This window comes from Leishmania martiniquensis, chromosome 30 (assembly GCF_017916325.1).
Source record: "Leishmania martiniquensis isolate LSCM1 chromosome 30, whole genome shotgun sequence".
In the NCBI taxonomy this organism is placed as follows: Eukaryota; Euglenozoa; class Kinetoplastea; order Trypanosomatida; family Trypanosomatidae; genus Leishmania; species Leishmania martiniquensis.
In genome coordinates, this window is record NC_090165.1 from 167255 (window position 1) to 186095 (window position 18841).

General features: G+C 60.6%; 7 protein-coding genes across 7 annotated transcripts; all 7 read right to left on the minus strand.

Annotated features, from left to right (window-relative positions):
• Positions 1–506: 506 nt before the first annotated feature.
• LSCM1_03673 (uncharacterized protein) lies at positions 507–3206 on the minus strand (the record flags this gene model as incomplete). Its single annotated transcript, XM_067321206.1, has 1 exon — positions 507–3206. The coding sequence occupies one exon, from the start codon at positions 3204–3206 to the stop codon at positions 507–509; it is 2700 nt and encodes an 899-aa protein (XP_067176574.1).
• An 852-nt stretch (positions 3207–4058) lies between these two features.
• On the minus strand, positions 4059–5420 carry LSCM1_03674 (uncharacterized protein; the record flags this gene model as incomplete). The annotated part of the gene is made up of 1 exon (XM_067321207.1): positions 4059–5420. The coding sequence occupies one exon, from the start codon at positions 5418–5420 to the stop codon at positions 4059–4061; it is 1362 nt and encodes a 453-aa protein (XP_067176575.1).
• Positions 5421–6147: 727 nt separating this feature from the next.
• Positions 6148–6714, minus strand: LSCM1_03675 (uncharacterized protein; the record flags this gene model as incomplete). Its single annotated transcript, XM_067321208.1, has 1 exon — positions 6148–6714. The coding sequence occupies one exon, from the start codon at positions 6712–6714 to the stop codon at positions 6148–6150; it is 567 nt and encodes a 188-aa protein (XP_067176576.1).
• A 1219-nt stretch (positions 6715–7933) lies between these two features.
• Positions 7934–9760, minus strand: LSCM1_03676 (uncharacterized protein; the record flags this gene model as incomplete). Its single annotated transcript, XM_067321209.1, has 1 exon — positions 7934–9760. The coding sequence occupies one exon, from the start codon at positions 9758–9760 to the stop codon at positions 7934–7936; it is 1827 nt and encodes a 608-aa protein (XP_067176577.1).
• A 2360-nt stretch (positions 9761–12120) lies between these two features.
• Positions 12121–13098, minus strand: LSCM1_03677 (uncharacterized protein; the record flags this gene model as incomplete). Its single annotated transcript, XM_067321210.1, has 1 exon — positions 12121–13098. One exon carries the CDS (start codon positions 13096–13098, stop codon positions 12121–12123), a length of 978 nt encoding a protein of 325 aa, XP_067176578.1.
• A 678-nt stretch (positions 13099–13776) lies between these two features.
• Positions 13777–15198, minus strand: LSCM1_03678 (uncharacterized protein; the record flags this gene model as incomplete). The annotated part of the gene is made up of 1 exon (XM_067321211.1): positions 13777–15198. The coding sequence occupies one exon, from the start codon at positions 15196–15198 to the stop codon at positions 13777–13779; it is 1422 nt and encodes a 473-aa protein (XP_067176579.1).
• A 995-nt stretch (positions 15199–16193) lies between these two features.
• Positions 16194–17768, minus strand: LSCM1_03679 (uncharacterized protein; the record flags this gene model as incomplete). The annotated part of the gene is made up of 1 exon (XM_067321212.1): positions 16194–17768. One exon carries the CDS (start codon positions 17766–17768, stop codon positions 16194–16196), a length of 1575 nt encoding a protein of 524 aa, XP_067176580.1.
• Between the last annotated feature and the right edge of the window lie 1073 nt (positions 17769–18841).

The following is an 18841-nucleotide window of genomic DNA, read 5'->3' on the forward strand; positions in this document are numbered from 1 at the left end:
TGGTGGAAGCATGCACCTGCTTGGGTGCGTGTTCGGGTGTGTCTGTGTATATGTGTGTATGTGTCGTTATGTGTGATGCCCTCTCTGGGTGTACACCGTCGCGCTCACGCACGCATTGCGGCCCGCATGCCTTGGTGCCGAAGCGCCGACGTCTCGGAAGAGGGTGGAAGGCGGGAAGCGTGGCTGGCATTACGTGGCCTCCCTTTTCTCCCTCGCCGCCTCCATGTACGCCATCCATTCACCGTTAGCCCCGTATTATACCGCACCAACAAACACTGCACCTCGCCGCTCCGAGACATCCCCCTCCCCCTCCCCCTCCCCACACACACACACAGAGAAAGGATGTAGAGAGAAGCGACAGGCATCGGCACCAAAATCAGAGGAGGAGACGGTGATAGCCTGTCGGCAGCAAGGAGGAGGGCGTAGGAGGTACAGTTGCCGCGTCAGCGCTCACTACAAGCCGCCCTCTTCTCGCGACCGATCGCCGATCGTCATCCCTCCTTCTTTCAACGTGCACATGCGCCCATTTCCACCTTGAGGCTAGACAGGTAGCCAATGATGCGTTGCACCTTCTCCCGTTCCAGCTTCGCCGTGAAGTTGCCTGGCGCTAGACGTATGCTCTCCAGCGCGCGCGCCGACGGAGCCAAAGTCTGGCCAACGTTGGTGGCGAGCGTAGACCACGAGCGCGACTCGTACCGGCACTGTGCTGCCTCCAGCGTCTCCCGCACATCGGTGGCCCACTCCTTTACCGGGAGCTTCGCCGCAGGCGCCATCTTCAGCAGAGCTGATAAGATGTACCCCTGAGGATAGAGAAACACCTCGAAGGCACCGGAGCTGTGCTGTGACTCGGCGACCAGAGACTTGAGGTAGGTGCGCAGCTCCGCAGATGCGATGGCGGCCTGCGGCGATGCCTCACCGAGAGAATCCACGTAGTCACGCAGCACACTCGCCAGCGGCTGTACCGCCGGCAAGTATTCCACCGACGCGGACGAGGCGGCTAGACGGGAGCTGTACAAGACTGGGGCAGCGGCCGCAGGTGCCGCATCGCTGCCTGCACTCGCGCCCTTTCCCTTGCGCGACTTGCTCACCTGGCTCGCCGCCTGACGATGGGCGCTGACAGCTGCCATGTCGTGCAACAGGATAAGAGACGCGAGCAGCTGACGGCTGCGGCGCACCTGCCAATCCCGGGACGGCACAGAAACGAGCGCCTCTGTCAGCTGCTGCACAGTGGTGGAGTGGATGTTGCCCAGCACCATCGACTTGGCAACGACCCAGTCCGTGTTGTCAGCGAGTGTGGCGGCAGCGTCCGTGGCGCTCAGGCGCTCCCATGCCGCCCACAGCGCCTCAATACGAGCCTTCAAGGACTCGTTCACGTCCTTCTGCGTCTGGCACTCGAGCAGCGCGGAAGTGCACTCGTTGGCTGGGCACTGCCAGCGGTAGAGCGAGTTGGTCTGCGACTCTTCAAAGCGCTGCACATCCTGCATCGCTGGCCAAGATGTGTAGTTGAACACCTTGGCGCGCAGTAAGCTGCAGTCTCGCCCCAGCATGCTGTAATAATCCTCTGCCCAGCCGTCCCACTTCGCAACATCCTCCAATGCAAGCCCTGTTAGCAGCGGCCAGTATCCCACATGCGCCATCGTGTCCCGCTGGACATTTTTGAAGGCGAGCTGATGCAGTGCTTCACAATCGGTGAGGCCGAGAAGGTTCGCAAAGCACACCGCGTAGGTGAGCCACGTCGGGTTATTCATGCGGCGGTCCACGATGCTCATCAGGTCGAGGCCTTCAACGAGGTACGAGTGGTCTGGGCAGTCCTTGTCAGCCGCGTAGCCGCGCAGGGCAATGTTCAAAGCAACTGTGATGTACCCGTCACACGTCCCCTCCTCACTCGACAACAGGCGCGTGGAGAAGCACCTGCTGCTTAGGTACGTCATCAAACATTCGGAGAACAGCGCGCGCGGCTCGTTACCGGGCGGTATCGTCTCCCATGATCCGACAAGGCAACGCAAGCCGAGGATGCGCTGCTTGTGAACATCCACATCAAATTGCGGGGCCACGGAAGTGGAACGGCGCACCCACTCGTGCACGCCCGCCGAGATCTCCGGTGTGAGGAAAGTGGAGATGTCGAGGTAGCAACTCGGCTTACGATAGAAGCGCTTCACATACGCGAGCACGCGCTCCAGCATGTCTGCTGACCGAAGCGAGTGCAGCAGGTCCAGCTCCGCAAGGTAGGGGCCACGTCGAAGCTTGTCCGGATTCCTCCACTCCTCCTCTTCTTGCAGCTGGCGCGCCAGCTGCACCGCCTCCTCCAGTGAGTGATGAGCCTGGGCACAATCGATTGTGGCGCACATCTCCGCTGCCTGGCTATGCACCACCAACATAGGAGCCAAGCTGCACTCTTGGTGTTTGTCGACGCCAGTCGCGGGCACCAGCGTCTCTTTGTAGATGGTAAAGGGGATCCAGTTGTCTCTCTGTTCCCTCCAGAGATACTGCGCCACCGCGTTCGCCTCCGACGTCCGCCCCGCCCTCTGTAGCATCCGCGCCAGCGTCTCCAGCCGCGTCGCGAGAAGTCCGATCTTTGCCGCGCGCTCACTCAGCAGAAAGCTCACGGCAGCATCGTACTGGCGCTGCTGGGCAAGCACGTCGACGTACGTCTGCACCGTCGACGGCACCACAAGACCTTTCTCCGTCAGTACCGCCGCGTCCAGCAGCTTTGCTGAGAGCCTCAGCAGCATGTGGTCGCGGCTGCCGTCCGGCACCTGTGCCAGCATCGCCTGCACCATCCACACTTGGTACTTGGGGTCGCTGTACTGACGGTACAACTGCGTGGCAGTCTGCTGCACCCTCGCATATGCCCCCATGCGGGCGTACGTCTGCACCAAGTTCTCCGATATCTGCCGGTCCTTCTGCACCAGGCTCAAGCGCTCGTACGTTGCCGCCAGAGCGTCCCAGCAGCAACAATTTTGCAGGACGTGCACGAGTGCGTTCACAGCCTTTGGCCTCGTGACGCCCCTCTCGCTCAAGGCGATCGCCTTCGCTTTCGCGAGTCGGTAGTTACCGCTGCGCATTATGATGAGCGCCTCAGCCGCACAAAGACTCTCATCATCAGGAAACTTCTGCAGCGCTGTCTCCAGCACACACCCCGCCTGACTGATCTGACGCGCATCGATCAGGTCGAATATGCGCACGGCAGTGCGCTCGGCGTCCATTGGGCTCTGTCGTTTGCCCGTCTGTGCGTATGCTTCTGTGACGACGAGAGAAATCTAGGCGTCGCACGGCGCGGTGTCGCGTGTTCCAGTCAGCAGGCTCGCCTGTGGCCTTGCGTCACGGGTGTGTGCCGATCTTCGCACTACTCGGGTAGTGCCGTGGTGTATGTGCGGGTGTACGCGCTCGCTTTCACTGTGCTTCACGATTGGCCGCGATCAATCCTCATGAGAAGAGGTGCGCCGCACCGGAGTGAAACATTCGCGCGCGACCCGTGCGGCGGAGCGGCACAGTTCCGCCCCACCAAAAGAGAGGGAGTGGGGGGAAAGAGAGGCGAGCACCATCATAGAAAGAGGAGAGCAGAAGTACCGCGCGAACCCCACACAAACGAGAGCACTCGCTGCGAAGCGGAAAGGAGGCAGCGGAGCAGCGCTCGTGATACCACCCAGAGAGAGGATCAAGAGGCCGCCGTGCGCAGGTCGCACGGCGGTGCACCGAGAGCTGCTCCAGCAGCCCCTACACATTCGCTTCCGTCTCTATGTGCGTGATTGTGTGTGTGCCACGGAACACCTCAGGTGCGCCTTCTTGGCGAGGCGCACCGTGCTCCTCGCTGACGAGCCTTCGCAGCACCGATGGGCAACGGGCGAGTGCGAGACGCATCCGTCACGTACCAGGGAGCCTCGCGGCACAGTCTGCAGCGCTTCATGTGCCTCGCTCCCCGCAGACGGACACCCAGCATGGAAGCAAGGGGGGAAGTAGGACGCGCCCGCGGAGAACGCGAGGAGGAGAGGGGCGTAGCGGGCAGCGAGGATTGACAAGCAGTCGAGCACAAGGACGCATTCCAACACGAAAGAAATTCACAGGCAACGGTCGCTGTTGGCGTTGACAGCGCCGGCGTACTCGCGCGACTGCGCTGTCTTCGTCTTCTCTCCGCTTGCTGAATACCCTGTCAGCACCAGCTGAAGCGCCCCTTGGAGCTGTGCGGCATCCATGCCAGGGTGTGGCCGAAGCCTGGTCAGGTCAAGCAAGGGCAGCCTCTCTGCAAGCTCGGCGACTTGGACGCAAAAGAGAAAGCCACCAGCGGCAAGAGCCTCGGCAAGCTCCAGCTGATGGTCGGACATGAGCTGGCGATTCGGCACCACCACCAAGGCCCGCTGCGCTTGCAGCCCTTCTAATATGGTGCCGGCACCAGCGTGGGTGATCACGAGGGCGGCGCCGCGGATCACGGCGTCCAGGTGAGGGCGGTATGAGAAGGCCTCCACGAGAAGCCCCCCACAGCTCCACACCTGCGTCGAATGAGAGGCATCTGCGCCAGCGATTGTCGGAGCTGCGGGCAGGAGAGTCGCCTCCGCAGGTACTACCACCTCAGCGGTGCCATGCTGTACGTAGAGGCGCTCGATGCCAAAGCGCTGATGGAGGGCGGCGCAGACACCAGGCTGCACCATTGCTGCCACCAGCGCAGGGAACCTTGTCGACCCCACCGTCACCAGCGCGTACGGCTCCTGCTCGTCAGCAAGCAACCGGAGACGATGTGCCGCGCTCTTTGTGGCTCGTGCCTCCTCACATCCAACATGCACCAGTGTGCCGCGGTGGCGTCGTTGAGTCACTACTCTCTCCAGAGTACGCCAGTGCACCGTAAAGACGTCCGCCACCCACGGCGCCAGTAATCGTCCTGTCAAGGAGAGGTGCGAGACGCACGTGAAGGACTCCATGTAGACAACGGCAGGGCGCCCATACCACCACGGCGCGCACGATGCCACGCACAAGGCTGCCGCGATCACCGGCACGCACACGCCAGGGCCGTTTGTGAGCAGTACATCCGGCTTTTCAGTGCAGACAAGTCGAAAGCACGCGAGGGTTGCCTTGAGTGTGGTGACGATCGATGTCAGGTAACTTTGACCCACCTCACGCGCGCGCGGGATAGTGTACACGATGGCGCCCCTCTCGAAGCGCCGCTGCTCCAGCTGTGAGGCCAAGCTGCACGAGTGTGTATCGGTTGCACTGATAACGTAGAATGGTCGGGTGCCTGACCAGTAAGAGCTCGGCAGCCCCGTAATGACGCGCAGCATCTCACTCGTGTGTCCGCCAGAGCCAAGCACCACGCCAACCTTCATGGGGCCTTGGTGAGGTGACCGTAGTGCAAGGGGAACGTAGCGCACAATGCTGTACCAAAGAGACGCCACGAATGCGCATGTGAGAAGTGCAACGAGAGGCCACATGTGTTTTCTTCACGCTCGTTCGTCCTCTGCATGTTCGCCCGTGTGTGTGTGTGTGTGCCCGTGGGCATGACCGGAATGAGAGAAGGGGCGCACCCCGTCGAGCGCACAGCAGCTCATGGACAGGCCAGAAAACGAAAGGCGTCGGCGGAAGCATTGGGAGGGAGAGAAAGAGGCAGGCCCGGTGGGTGTGGCGTGTCACCGGCAAATGGGGAAGAGGAGCATGATCAAGGAATGCCCAGAAAGGCAAAGAAAGGGCCGCAGCATGCCGCACGTGACGCACCATGATGCCCCTTCTACCGGCAAGGCAGAGGGCAGGGCCTTTCAGGCGGGATGCAAGGGACCCACAGTGCATCCACGCCCCCAATCATCTTCTTTGCTTCCCTGCTCCACGACTGCATGCCTGATGGGGTTTGTGGCGAGGGACGGGAGGTCCACGCACTCGCTGCATTGGGAAGGGAGGAGAAACGCAGCCAAGCGAATAGCGCGACAGCACATCTGTTCCCAGCGCCCACAAAGAAGCTACAACGGCTCGCTTGCCCTGTTACCGTACGCATCTGTGCGTATGTGACGCCTCCTGAATGGGCACCGCAACCGACACAAGATGGCGTTAGGAGGACGACGAGGAGGAGGCCACCGCCTCCAGCTGTCAGCGTACTCTGCTTCGTCGCTAGGGCCAATGCATCGCCAGCATCGAGCTCAGCACACGGTAAACACGCATGAGCAAAGGTTAATTTGTGTTGCCTCCCCTCCGCTTCGGCGGAGCTGCCACCCACTCATAAGCGACCTGCTCCTCCGCCGCAGTCAAGGCAGCCACGCCCAAGGCGTCGCGCCGCAGGGCACCCAAGCCGCCGCGGCCCTCGTCGAGGTTTTGGCGAACGCCGTCAACCACCTGGCCGCCGTGAGCGCCGCGGCCCCAGCGGCGACTCTCGTCACAGCCTACATCCCAGCTAACGGATACGACGCGGTCGTCGAGCAGCGACCCGTCGAGTGCCTGCACCGCGAGCACTGCGGCCACCTGTGACTCGAACACGACAAAGCAGAACCCGCATGGGCACCGCGTCTCTTCATTAAGGCCCATCACGATATCGCGGATATGCCCGCAAGGACGGAAGCAGTTGTAGAGCTGCTCCTCTGTCGTGTAGAATGACAAGTTACCCACATACACAGTGGTGCTGTAGTCGAGCTGCTCCTGCCGCCGCTCCCGGAACTCCTCCGTCGTCAGGAGAGAGCGGAGCAATTCGTGGCGATCGACATATTGCATTCGGGGCGACGCGTCCACGAGATCGCTCGACATTGTCTCTACGCAGAGCTGCGATGGCCCCTGTCCCTCCTTGGAGACGGAGGGGTAGAGGAAGGAAGGCAACGAAACAGTAGGCGAATAGGGGGAAGGGAGAGGGACAGACTGGCAGGAAGAGTGCACGCCGGGAAAAGGAGACAGGCGGGTGGAGCACAGAAGCTGAGGTGCGCGTGCGCATCCAGGCATTAGCTGTGAAAAATGCGCCTTCGGCCTCTCGCCCTTTTCGATGCAGCAGCGGCATCCGCAGAAGGTCGTGTCAGCGCCTTGGCACTCGCAACCCCAACTGCACTTCGGTGATTTCTGCCCTTCCCCTCGGAGAAGGACTCAGATGTGACCCGTGCGGTCGCGGCAACCAACCAACCAAAAAAAGAAAAACTCATGCCCTCCCTCTCCCTCGGAGCTGTACGCACAGACAGCAGTGCGGGTGCGTCGCTGGGGAGCCTCTATGGAGAGAAAACAAAAACGGCAAAGGGCCTGCGCACGTGTGTTCGTGCCTGTCCAAATCGGTAGATGACAGAGCGACCGGTTCGCACGCATGGGGGCCCGTCTCTCGACTGTTCGTGAGAGAAGGGGGTGATAGTTAGGGGGGGGGGGGAGGGGGGGCAGCGTCACAGCGAAGAGGGGAAGAGCGGGAGGGAAAAAGGGAGCAAGCAATCAGCCACAGCGCATTCAAATCGAGCCACAAGCAAAGAGAAAAAAAAACTGGCGAACGACACGCGCTCGGAAGGGGAGCTGAAGAAGCGTTATTTAGGGTTTTTCTCGGCCTGTGTGCACGTGATTTGCGCACGGCCGTCTCCTCGCTGCCTGCCTCTTTGCCACCCTCCCTCCCTTCGCCCTTCCACCACCTCAGTTGTTCATCGATACGCACACACACACACACACAAAGTTGACAAGCTCGACTCGAGGCGAAGCCGAGAGAGGCAGGGAGAACAAGCGAGCAGCGCGAGAATGCAAAAGAAAGTATTAGGAGAGGTCGACGCTCGGCAGCAGCGAACTCCTTCGCTGCCCGCGGGTCTCACCCAGCGTGAAAAGGCGTCTTCCTTATGCAGAGGGCTCAAGCACGTGCGCGAAGGCGAGTGCTGCATGAGAAGGAGGCGCAGCACCTCTCTCCAGCTCGAGGGCAGCGGTGTCCTGCTCAGAGTCAGGTGAAAAGGAAAGAGCGAGCGCAGAGATGGCGTGAGAGGACTCATGCGAACAACCGGGAGGCTACCAGCACCTAGGGATCCCCTTCCCTGGCAGTCCCCGCGCTGCGGAAGTTCATCTCTGACCCATCATCAAAACCGCCGCCGGCGGTGCCGCGCTTCCTCTGGAGGTACTCGCGATAGCGCTGCCCGCGCCTCGTGTCCGACTCCGCGTCGCCGTCGCGACCCGGTCCTGCAGCTCTCGGTGACACAAGTGGCGGCGTGGCCTCGTCGGAGCGCTCGTCTGAGAGGAATGGCGAGGCCAGCTGGTAGCCGAGTTCAGCCTCCACCAGCTTTCGCCCATCCACGATACGCTGCCGCACAGCCGGGTTATCCACGTCGTTTGGGTTATGTACCTCAATCCCGATCACGGACAGGACCTGCTGAGTGAGCTGGAAGAAGACGATGGCGGAGATGAAGGGGATCATGAGCGGCAGTAGCTTGTTCACGTAGGAGCCGAACAAGAGTCCGATGTCCATATTGCTGCGGTACACGTGGCCGTAGGCTACATCGACACGCGTCTCGCTTGCCGTGGAGGAGAGACCGGAGATCAGGAGGAAGTTAAAGCACAGCGGCATCAGCAGGCGCACCAGGAAGGTCTCATTGAAGCAGAGCGAGGCGTTGTCAGCGATGCTGGGGTAGATGACATACACGTCATGCACCTTGAACTGAAAGGCCGCCCAATAGGCGCAGTAGGCCATGTAGAAGAGCAGCACAACAGACCCAATGAAGTGAATGGAGCTCTTCATGATGAGCTCGATTACGCCAAGCGGCTTACCAGCCCAGTCCCGAAGCGGCATCGTCAGCTCGCTCCACAAGATGAATACCGTCAGCACCGAGCAGACAAAGCAGCCGGTGTAGTAGACGTACTGCCGAATCGGGAACCACAGCCTTTTCAGGCAGTTGTTGGTGCTCTTGACCCCGCGCACAATCTGATCCAGAGAGTCGCACTCGCGCACCGTCGAGCTCCACCGGTAGTTTGCACGACTTACAATCTTAATCGCCTTCTTGAGCCGCTGATTCAACGCTTCGAGGTGAAGGAGCGACACATCGTTGCGGTCCGTAGACGGCGCCGTCTTGACGCGGAGAGCCGCGATGTGGTACATGGGGATCTCTCTGTCAGCAGCCGAGATGAGCTCCAGCATGAATGCAAGATGTGGTCGGTTCTCCTCCGAGACTTGAGGGTCAATGCTGATGAGCTCTGCCTTTATGGCTGCCAAGTCCATCGCAGCCAAGTCGAGGTCCTCCTGAATGTCCGTTGCCTCGTAGAGCCGGCGGCGCAGGAGTCGCTTCGCGTCGGCGTAGCGCCACAGCATACGTGGCACGCCCACCAAGCCAGCTGGCATGAACAGTGTCAAGATCAGCAGACCCCACGCGTTCGCGAGCGAGATGACGACCTTCATGACATTCGAAACGGAGCTATAGGAATTGGTGATGACGACAAAGTAGCCTAGCGCCGCGAGAACGATGACGATGATGACGGCATATAGGATCAGGTTTAGCTTGAGGGAGTGCAGCAGCCGGCCTTTCACAGTGAACTCGCCCACCTCCGTGTACATCTGCGCCAATGGCAGAGATACCCACGCGCAGAAGTATGTCATCGCGAATATCGTGATCCAGATGGGCCGCATCCAGTTTTGCTGCTCATTGGGGTTGTTCTGCGATGCAAGCGAGGCATCGATATCCACGACTAGCAGTGGGAAGGGAAGCAGACACATGTACAGCGCGATGACGTGCCACACAGCGCAGGCAATCGGAATGTGCTTCAGCGACTCCTTCGTGTAGTGATGGTAGGCGAGCAGGCAAACTCCGAGGGCCATTACGAAAAAAATCACCGTCACAGCAATGTAGCCGCCCGACATTGGGACGATGATGTGCCGTGTTGGTTTTTCTTGTGCGTGCCGTACTCACATAGGTTCCGCACGGAAGAGGCGAGCACTTTTTGCTCGCGGCAAGTGCGCTGTACGACGCACTCGTGAGCACACAACGACGCGTATGTTGATGGCCTGCCTCCCGTTGCTCTCCGGCGGGTGGCTTTCAGCGCCCTTCCTCTCTCTACGCACAAACACACACACGCACACACACGAGAGCACTAGCGCAAGTGCGATGCCAAACGCTCCGGTGAGTAGTAGACTGTGTTGGCTGCAGTCACCGGTGACGTACACTGGATGGGTAGGTGTGGTTGGTGCAGCGGAGACTCCCTAATTTTAGTGAAACAACGGGGTGGGGGGAGGGGAGGGAAGGGATCTGCACAGGCGCTCGCCAGCTAAGCTAAAAAAGCGCACGCGCCGTATGGGGAGCACAGATGAGGTGCGCAGGGGAAGGGGGGAGTCGCGGAGTGGAGGCAGCGGAGAAGGGTACGCGGAGCCGTCCACGAGAGACGCAGTACCGCTGTTTCCACCGCTTCCTGTACCGAAGGTTCCCCTTACTTTCACGCGCTATCCCCACCGTCAGGGATGGGGTGGTGGTGGTGAAGGGGGGGAGGGGGCCTCTTCTGGTCTGCGGCTATACGCAATAGAACGAGTCCGAACTCGCCGCAGCCGCAGCTCAGGCGTTAGCCGATAAGACGCTGGAAGCAAATGGAAGGAGAACGCAGTACTGCGCTCAGCTGTCAATCATTCGCCTGCGTGTTCAGGAGCACTTTGTGGTGCAGCGGAAAGTGCACAGGGAACAGTTGCGCGAGAGTACCGAAGAGAGAGAGGGATCAGCACACAAAGGAGATGTGAGAAGGGAGCAGCACAGAGCTGAAAGAGGGAGAAGGCGAAGTGGTGATCGAGCGCGCACACACGCATACGCCCAGAGAAGTAAGGAGGAGCGTTGCGTTGGCAATACGTCAAAGGTAGGTAGGCAAGGGTATGCGCCTAGCCTCTGCCGCCTTGATGATGGGCCCGCGTACGTGTGTGCGTGTGTGTGTGTGTGTGTGTGTCGGTGCCATACGAGGAGTAAGCCTGCACAAGCCGAACAGGAACAGCGGTCACGCAGCGCGTGACACAGACCGAAAGTCGGGGCCTTCAGTGGATCGATCGGTCTGTGCGCCCGACTCCGCGCGTGGCCTTACAGTAGCACTGAAACACTTTACAGGAGGCGCCCACACGCACACAATGAAAAAGGAATGAGTTGAGTGCGCCCGTGACTGCGCTCGTGCAAAAGGATCGGTGACGAGAACCGGTGGAGAGAGGCGTCGGAGGAGCGCGGCCGAGCAGGGCGATGCGGTCGCTTTCCAGAGCGAGAGGTGTTCGATCGAAAAGGCGGAGAGGGAAGTAGTGCATAGAGGCGGCAGAGATACCGGGGAGTCGAAAAAAGAGGGGCCAATGTTGCCAGAGGCGCGCCAGACGCACACAGCCCCCCCCCTCCTCACGCATCTGCATGCAAGCGAGACCGTCAACGGTTCTTGAGACGTTTCAGCGCGCACTTGGATGTCCGCCTTCAGACGCGTTGCTTTTCCTTCGGGCCAGAAGGTCTGCACAGAGGTGCGCTATTTTTTGAGATTTGGTGATGCACGCCGCACACACACACACACACACGAAGGAGAGTGTATATGGGACACACGAGTGAGAAGAATTCACCGCTTGCCATGGGCATGCCCACGCCTAGGACGACAGCGCAGCATCGAGGAGTCTCCAATGCCGTAGGCAAGGAGCCGCTTGTTATTTTACGTCTCAGTGCTCGCCAACTTCTGCTCAAGGCAGCCTAAAGCCTCAAGTGCAGAGAAACACAGAACGCCGCGCGCTCAGCCACACGTGCACCCCTCCCCCCTCGTGTGCATGTGTGGGCGGGTGGGTGGTGCGACGTCTCTTGGCACACAAGTCGCTATGACTGCTTTATTAGAAATACTTCTGTTGGACTATACCCCGGGAAAGGAGCTGCACGCATAGGAGGAGGCACCGAAGAAGCGAAAGCCGTCGAAAAGCGAGCATACGTATGCTTGCTCGCTATCGCACACGGGCCGACTTCTTTTCTCCTCTTCCGTCAGCGGGGGACTGCCTCCTCGATGTAGTGAGATGTGCATGCGAAGAACTGTGGATCATGGCTGCGGCACCTCCCCCGCCCCCGCCCGTCCCGTCAACCCGTGCGCATTTGAGTGGCGCCGTCGGCCTCCCAAGCCAAGATGCCGGTCGCAGGCTGCGCGCTGACTGTGTGTGAGGGTGGGAAGTCGCATCGCACCCCTCAGACCTCTCCCCTTCGTGCGAGCTACGCCGCCGCGCGGCTTTTCCTTGCCTCCTTAAGATTTCTCTGAGCGCTCCACCTTCACAGCCAGCACGTCACGCTGCTCGAGCACCGAGACGAGCTCATCGCGCAGCGGGTTGGGCTCCATTGCCTTGAGCTGCAGCGCCCGCCGGTTCTTATCCATGGTCTGCTTGGTGAGCTTCTGCTGCAGCTGCGTCACTTCGCCTCTGCTCATTTCCTTCAACGGCACCGCCGCCTCCCTCATCGCTGCCGCCTTCTGCTCGTACTCAGCCAGCGACTTCTTCGCCTCCTCGAGAGCAGCCGGTAGGTCCTCGTCACTGGTGTGCAGCACCGTATCCAGGCGCTCTTTCTCCTTCATGACCAGCGCCACCTCCTCCTTCATCTTCGCCGCATCCTCAGCTGACAGCTGGCCCGCTTTGCCCCCGCCCTTGCTGCCCTTCTTCTTGGCAGGCAGGCCTGAGTCGAGAAGTACAGCACCGCGGCTCTTGAGCTGGCGTTCGAAGGCTTCCAGGTCGACCCGCCGGGCCTGCGCGCGCAGGCGCTCCTCGTTCTCCAGTTTCTGCTGCTGAAGCGCCGCATACCTCTCCTGTGCCCTCAGCCACTCCTGCTCCTTATGCTTCTCCTCTGCCTCCTCCGCCGCCTTGCGGGCTGCCAGTTCCTCTTCCGTCAACTCCTCAGCGTCGCTATCGCTGTCCTCGTTGGGGTCGCGCCCAGTGGTGCGCTTCTCGAAGACGAACTTCTTTCGATCCTTATCGCTGTCGCGCGCCTCCTTGAGGACGGCGTTTTGCCGTGTCATGAGCGCACCTTCAAGGGCCTGCAGCATCTTGTCATCCATCGACGGGTCCTTGGAGATGTGCTCGAGGATGGCAATGAGCAGCTTCTCGTAGTTGGGAGAATCGTGAAAGCTGGAGTGCACAAAGTTGTCCGCGACCCTTGCCATCGCAAGCGCATATGTCTGGCCCTTCTTCAGCTCGCCGTACTGGAAGGTGTAGGTGTCCTTGTTGCTCGACATGACGACTGTGTGCGTACGTGCTTGATAATGAAGAGGAGGGAGGGAGGGAGGAGGGGGGCGGCAGGGCAGCGAAATGTGTTCGCAACGTGAAACAGAAAGAGAGAACCAAACTACGCGTTAGCCGTACACACTGCCGCCGTTTCGTTCCGAAAGCGCTCTTTCGGTTGGGCGGAAGAGACGGTGGGAGGAGGGGAAATGTAGCGTGGACGACTTCTTCCGCGCACATATGTACGTCCGCATGCATGTGTATGTATGTGTGTGTGTGTAGAAGGGGAAGGGGAAGGGGACCAGGGACAGTGAGTGCGTGAACGAGTATGCCTGCGAGCCTGTGCTGCGGTGAGGTAGAGCGAGTGCGGCCTCTGATGTACGCAAGAGAAAGAGCAACGTCCATGGGAACCGAACATTTGGATGACCTGCGCGGGTGATGCGTTAGACAAGAGTGCGCAGGCAAGCGTATACGCACCCTGCCGCACCGCCTCACTATTTACAAGAGGGCGAAGCGGTGCTCTGCTGCGGTTGTGTCCATTTTCCTTCAAGCTATCATTACCGGGGAGGTGGAGGGAGGGGGGAGGGCCAAAAAAACGAAGTAGCACCCGAGTCAGTGCAGGGTACACTAAGGGAAGAACGTAAAAAGGGGTGCCCCCTGACAGCGCTCCACTACACTCTCGAAAGGTACGCCTAAGAGCTCGGCGGGCGCGGGTAGCGCAACGGCGGCGGCGGCTGCACCTCATCCTTGGGCATCATCACGTGCCCCACAGCGACCGTGGAGTTAGTCGTGTTGTCTTGCACCTGCACGTACTCCTGCGGCGTGACGCGCGCAGCGGGAATGGCTTGCTGCGGAACGTAGGCCTGCGGCTGGAATGGCACAGGGGTGATGACGGGACGGCCAGCCGCTGCTGCGGGGCGCGGAGAGGCCTGTGTTGCCGTCGCCGGAGCAGGGGATGCCGTGCTGGGCGACGATGATCCTGCACCGGTTTTCACGTCCTCCTGTGATGTGGCAATGGGAGGAACGGTGCCCCAGCGCAGCTCGGCCTTGGTGGAGCTGGCGGCCGCAGCCTCGTCCATGACGCCCGGAAAGAGAAAGGAGTTGTCCTCCGCACGCGACGGCTCACCCCATTGGCCCTCTCCCAAGCCCCACTGCCCACCAGCAGGGATGGGCGCGTTCAGTCCCGCTATGCGAAGGTCTGGATACGCGGGGGGAAGGCGGCGCATCGTCTGCATGCTGTATAGCCACGGCGGTGGTGCTGTCGGGCCGATCCCGAGTGCCTGCCGCAGCCGCTTCGACAGGACGCCAGGCGTGTGGTGTGTCTTGGGCCGCCACTTGCCCTCGTAGAACACGTCCCCGCAACGGCTCAGCTCGACGTTGTACATCTTGCGTTGCAGAGGCGTGCCCGTCATGAAGCACGAGACGAAGGCGATCTGGTTCGGATTAGCCATCTTATCCTTCGTGGCACGAATCTTCTCGATGCCGAGGGCAGCAACCTCTGCCGGCACAATCCCCACCGCCTCCTCGCGGTCCGCCTGACGCGACAGGAACGTGCGCTGCAGGTGCCAGTGTTTGGGCACCGGCACCGTGTGCGGCTCCAGCTTCATGCGCACGGTAAAAAGAGGGTCGATGGCGTTGCCGTCATGCTCGCTAACCACCTCCGTGGCCTCCAGGCCGTACATTTCTGCTGCACGCATCTTCAGCTCCTCCCACGACATCTTGTGGTGCTTGCGACCGGCAAGGGCGGAGGAGGAGTGTCGGCGGCCATTCGCGCCGCCTTCGCCGCCGTCGAAGGACGGTAGCACCACTCGATCCTCCTCGTCCTTCTCCGCGCTCGCAGCCGCAGCAGCTGTCTGCGCGGACCGCTCTGCAGCAGCAGCTGCTGCCCTCTCCTCGGCCTCCGCAGCTCTCGCGGCTTGCTGGCGCTGCTGCTCTTCCTGCGCCTCCAACTCCGCTGGGGTAGGGGGCAGCGTATAGACGATCTCCTCGGCCTCGCACTCCGCAGCAGCCAACTCGGACAGAAGAACCTTCTCCTTGATTTTTTGACTAATACTCCTCAACTGCTCCCGTCGTTCACGGCGAGACGCCTTCTTCTCCTTCCTCGACCTGGCCATGTCGCTGAGGTCGAGGCGGTAACAGAGGCGACAAGAGCGGACTACACCGTCACACGCACACAGAGGCGGTGCGGAGCATGCAATGCGGACTCGTCTCTGTGTACAGCTGCTTCACACTCGCGCCGCCGTCGCACCTGTGTCGCTTCAATAGCGAGTAACCCTCTGTGTGCAGTTGTGCAAAAAGAACGCAAAGATATGAGGACACCCGAAACAGGAGAGGAAGTGAGAAGTACGCAGAGGTAAACACGAGGATGGCATGGGCGCATCCACAGGCATCGCCCGTAGAAGGAGAAGGGAGAGCGCGTGTGGTGATGCACGGTGCCTGCAGCCCCTCCCTCTCTTCGAGCGGCGGGTCATGAGAACCTGGGGAGTGCCTACACGCAGGTAACGCCCACGTGCCTGTGCATGAGTTCGCAAGGTCGTATGCACTGCGTGCCTGCCTGCTTTCCCGTGCTAGATGCCGGTAAGACGGCAGGCACGCACCACATCGCCTTCACGAGCATGCCAGAGCGCTGACAGTCTGCCTCGTCCACCACCAGCTCCCTGGCTCTCCCGTTGACAGAGCAGGGTGCTCTTTGCTAGCTTTCAAACAGCATCATATACACACGCCTCCTACTCCACGCTGCGCGGCCCGCGGCAGAGCATTACACACTGGACGCTTCTCCCCTTTCGGAGAGGAGAGCGGCTGCCCTCACTCATCCCTTGCCTCCCTGCTGGTGCTACATTTCTACGCAAGCGCGCACCCGGACCAGCCTTCTCTCGCACATGACCGCCCGAGCGCCTGTCTGCTCTCGCCGCTCTACGCCGCTCGCCAAGTCGCTCTCCTCGATACTATGCCCGAAGCCGTAGGGAGGCACAGAGACGCTTCAGAGGGGAGGGGAAGGGGTCCAGTGCCGAAGAACGCCTTCGATCGCCGTCTGACGTGCACAGCGCCGCCCGACGTGCGCGCGGCTGCCCCGTTCCCTGCCGGTGTTTCTCTTTTCTTGTTCCCACACTTAATACGTCTGTGCGGGCATGAGTGTGATGCCTCCCTCGTCATCCATCATCGCCTCTCGGCTCGTGCTAGCAAAGCCATGCTCGTCAACGAGCTCCGTCATCAAGCCAGCGTTGTTGTAGTAGCCTGCCGTAACGTGCGGGCCCTTTAAGCGCAGGTTCCCGCGCGTGCCGGCCGCCAGTACCTTGGCATCGCTGGTGCCACGGTCGCCCACTACCTTGGCCTCTATGTGGGGAACCATGCACGGCGAGGCCTTTTTCAGCGTGCGCCACGTCAGCATGTAGGACGACTCGATGGGGCCGCGGAAGACGTACACATCATCCAGACCGAGGGCCTTCGCTAGCTTCCTGAGGTACTCCTCCGACACGGGGGCCTCGATGCCGTCTTCGAAGAGTACGACGGAGTGGAGGTGCTCAAACTGGTCTGCGTCGAAGTTGCCAGCGTGCTTCAGGATGAGGTCGAAGTCCGCCTTACGGCCGAGCAGCGTCTCAACCTCCTCTACGCACAGCTTCTCAATGCCGTTGATGGCGTGGTCATCAGTGAACATGTCGGAATGGATGTGTACAAGCACCGCACCGGAGGTGAGGGCCGCATACGGGGCGACGATGGCACCGATCGGGTCCGTGTGGTGGTTCGGCATCACGCCAAATCGCGTCTCGGCCTTGAACCGCATGATCTGGCTGAAGAGGAAGCCGGCATTCACGCAGTTGCGGTGAGAGTAGGTGATGTGCAGCTTGTCCTCCATAGCCGGGCTGGGGTCCTCCAGTGCCAGCACTGGATCGTCGGGGTGCAGTAGCGCCGACAGGCGGCGCAGTCGCTGCTCGTAGTACGAGAAGGGGCCCCACACCAGTATCTTCCGCATTGGCGTCACGCCTAGCAAGTTCATGTTGTGGTCCGTGATGATGACCTTCTTGAGATAGTAAAACTCCTGCGAGTGCACCCACTGAAACTTTTGACCTGGGTAAGAGAGGCCTAGCTCCGGGATGACGTTGTATATGGTGTCCCAGAAGTGCATGTTGCGCTCCACTAGCTCGCCTTGCTTCATCTCCGGCACGTTGATCCACTCGCGGGCCACGAGATGGCGAGGCTGAAACTCATTCAGATAGAAGCGCAGCTTGTCTGCGCTGATAGCGTCGTGGGGAACGACGCACAGGAGCGCGCCAACTTTCGCGCACGCGAGCTGCAGCACGAAGGTCTCACAGTTGCACGGCTGAATCGCAAGAACGCGGTCACCTGGTCGCACGCCCGTCTGCAGTAGACCGTGCGCGAGAGCCTCGCTGTTCTTGCGAATGTCGGCAAAAGCCCATCGAACTGCCTGGTGCTCGATGCGGAGGAAGTCTTTGTAGTACATCTTACGAGACTGGATGTTGACGTAGTAGCCGATCAGCTGATCCAGCACCGGAGTCTCAGACGTCCCCTTTACCTCTGAGTAGGCAGGCATGTAGGGCCCTGATGACGCAGCGGTGGCAGCCACGGAGGCCGACTTAGGGATGGTGCCTGAGGACGTCACACCGTGGTTAAAGCGCATGGCACCGGAGGCGCTTGCCGCCAGCGGAAGAGCAACCCGGCGGAGCATAGCTAAAGTATGAGCCGCTAAAAGAATTGGGGTCCGTCACTAAGGAAATGAAGGTGCTAAGGGGACGTACAAGAAGTCAGCCAACCCGGCAAGGGCAAGCCCATCACCCACTCGGCTGCTGGCGGGCGTAGTAGCAGCCGCAACCGCTCCTCTCCACAGCCCTCAGGTCCGCGTAGGCACACGAACGCTGCAGGGCAAGGATCTGGGTGAGAAGAGCACCGAGCGTTCACGCAGGCAGGGCCTTTCCTGAGAGGAGGATGCCAAGCGCTGAGCCAGCTGGGGGCGGGTCGACTCTTCGACTAGCGATTGAGGAGGCGATAAAATGGACAGAAGGGAGAGCGGCGCACCTACGCGCATGCCCCTGGAAAGGGAAAGGAGAGGTATAGACGGACGTGGAAGGGAAGGGGAGGGAGGGGTAGACGATGGCTAGCGCTGCGTTTCCAGTGCCAAGCACCTCGCCCAACACGGTCAGAGGAAGAGCGGCAAAGAGTCGCAGCAGGCGGGGGCGGATACACAGCTGTAGGGCAAGATGGTGGCAAAGGTGGTGCCAGGGAAGAGCAGCGAGAAGGGCTGCCGCGCGTACATTGCTCACCAGGGCGCACAGAAATATATGCATACATATATATATATATGCTGCCTGCGCGTACACGACTTGCCTTTGTCCATGCACACAGGAGGGAACACAAAAGGAGATGTCACCTCCGCAGCTCACGAGGTGGAGAGAGGAGAATGACGCATAGGGAAGAAGGCGTCGCGAAGGTGCTCACGGAGAGCTGCAACGATGGCCTCGGTCATCACCCCACCACCACGACCACCACCCTCGACGTAGGAGAAAGAGAACGGAAGTGTACACAGAGACTGCTGCTCGGCTGGTGTGGTACCGCTGCCGCGGCTGAAGAGGAGCGAAGAAGAGATATCGGCCGATACAGCAAAGTCCTCCAAAAGTCAACGCCCAAAGAAAGAGGAGGAAAGCGAAGACAAACCTGCACAGCTTGGCGCGCTTATGTGCGAGCCTCCGTACGCACACCGACCTGCGCGTGCGGAAGCGAAGAAAAACAAGCGAGACGGAAGGG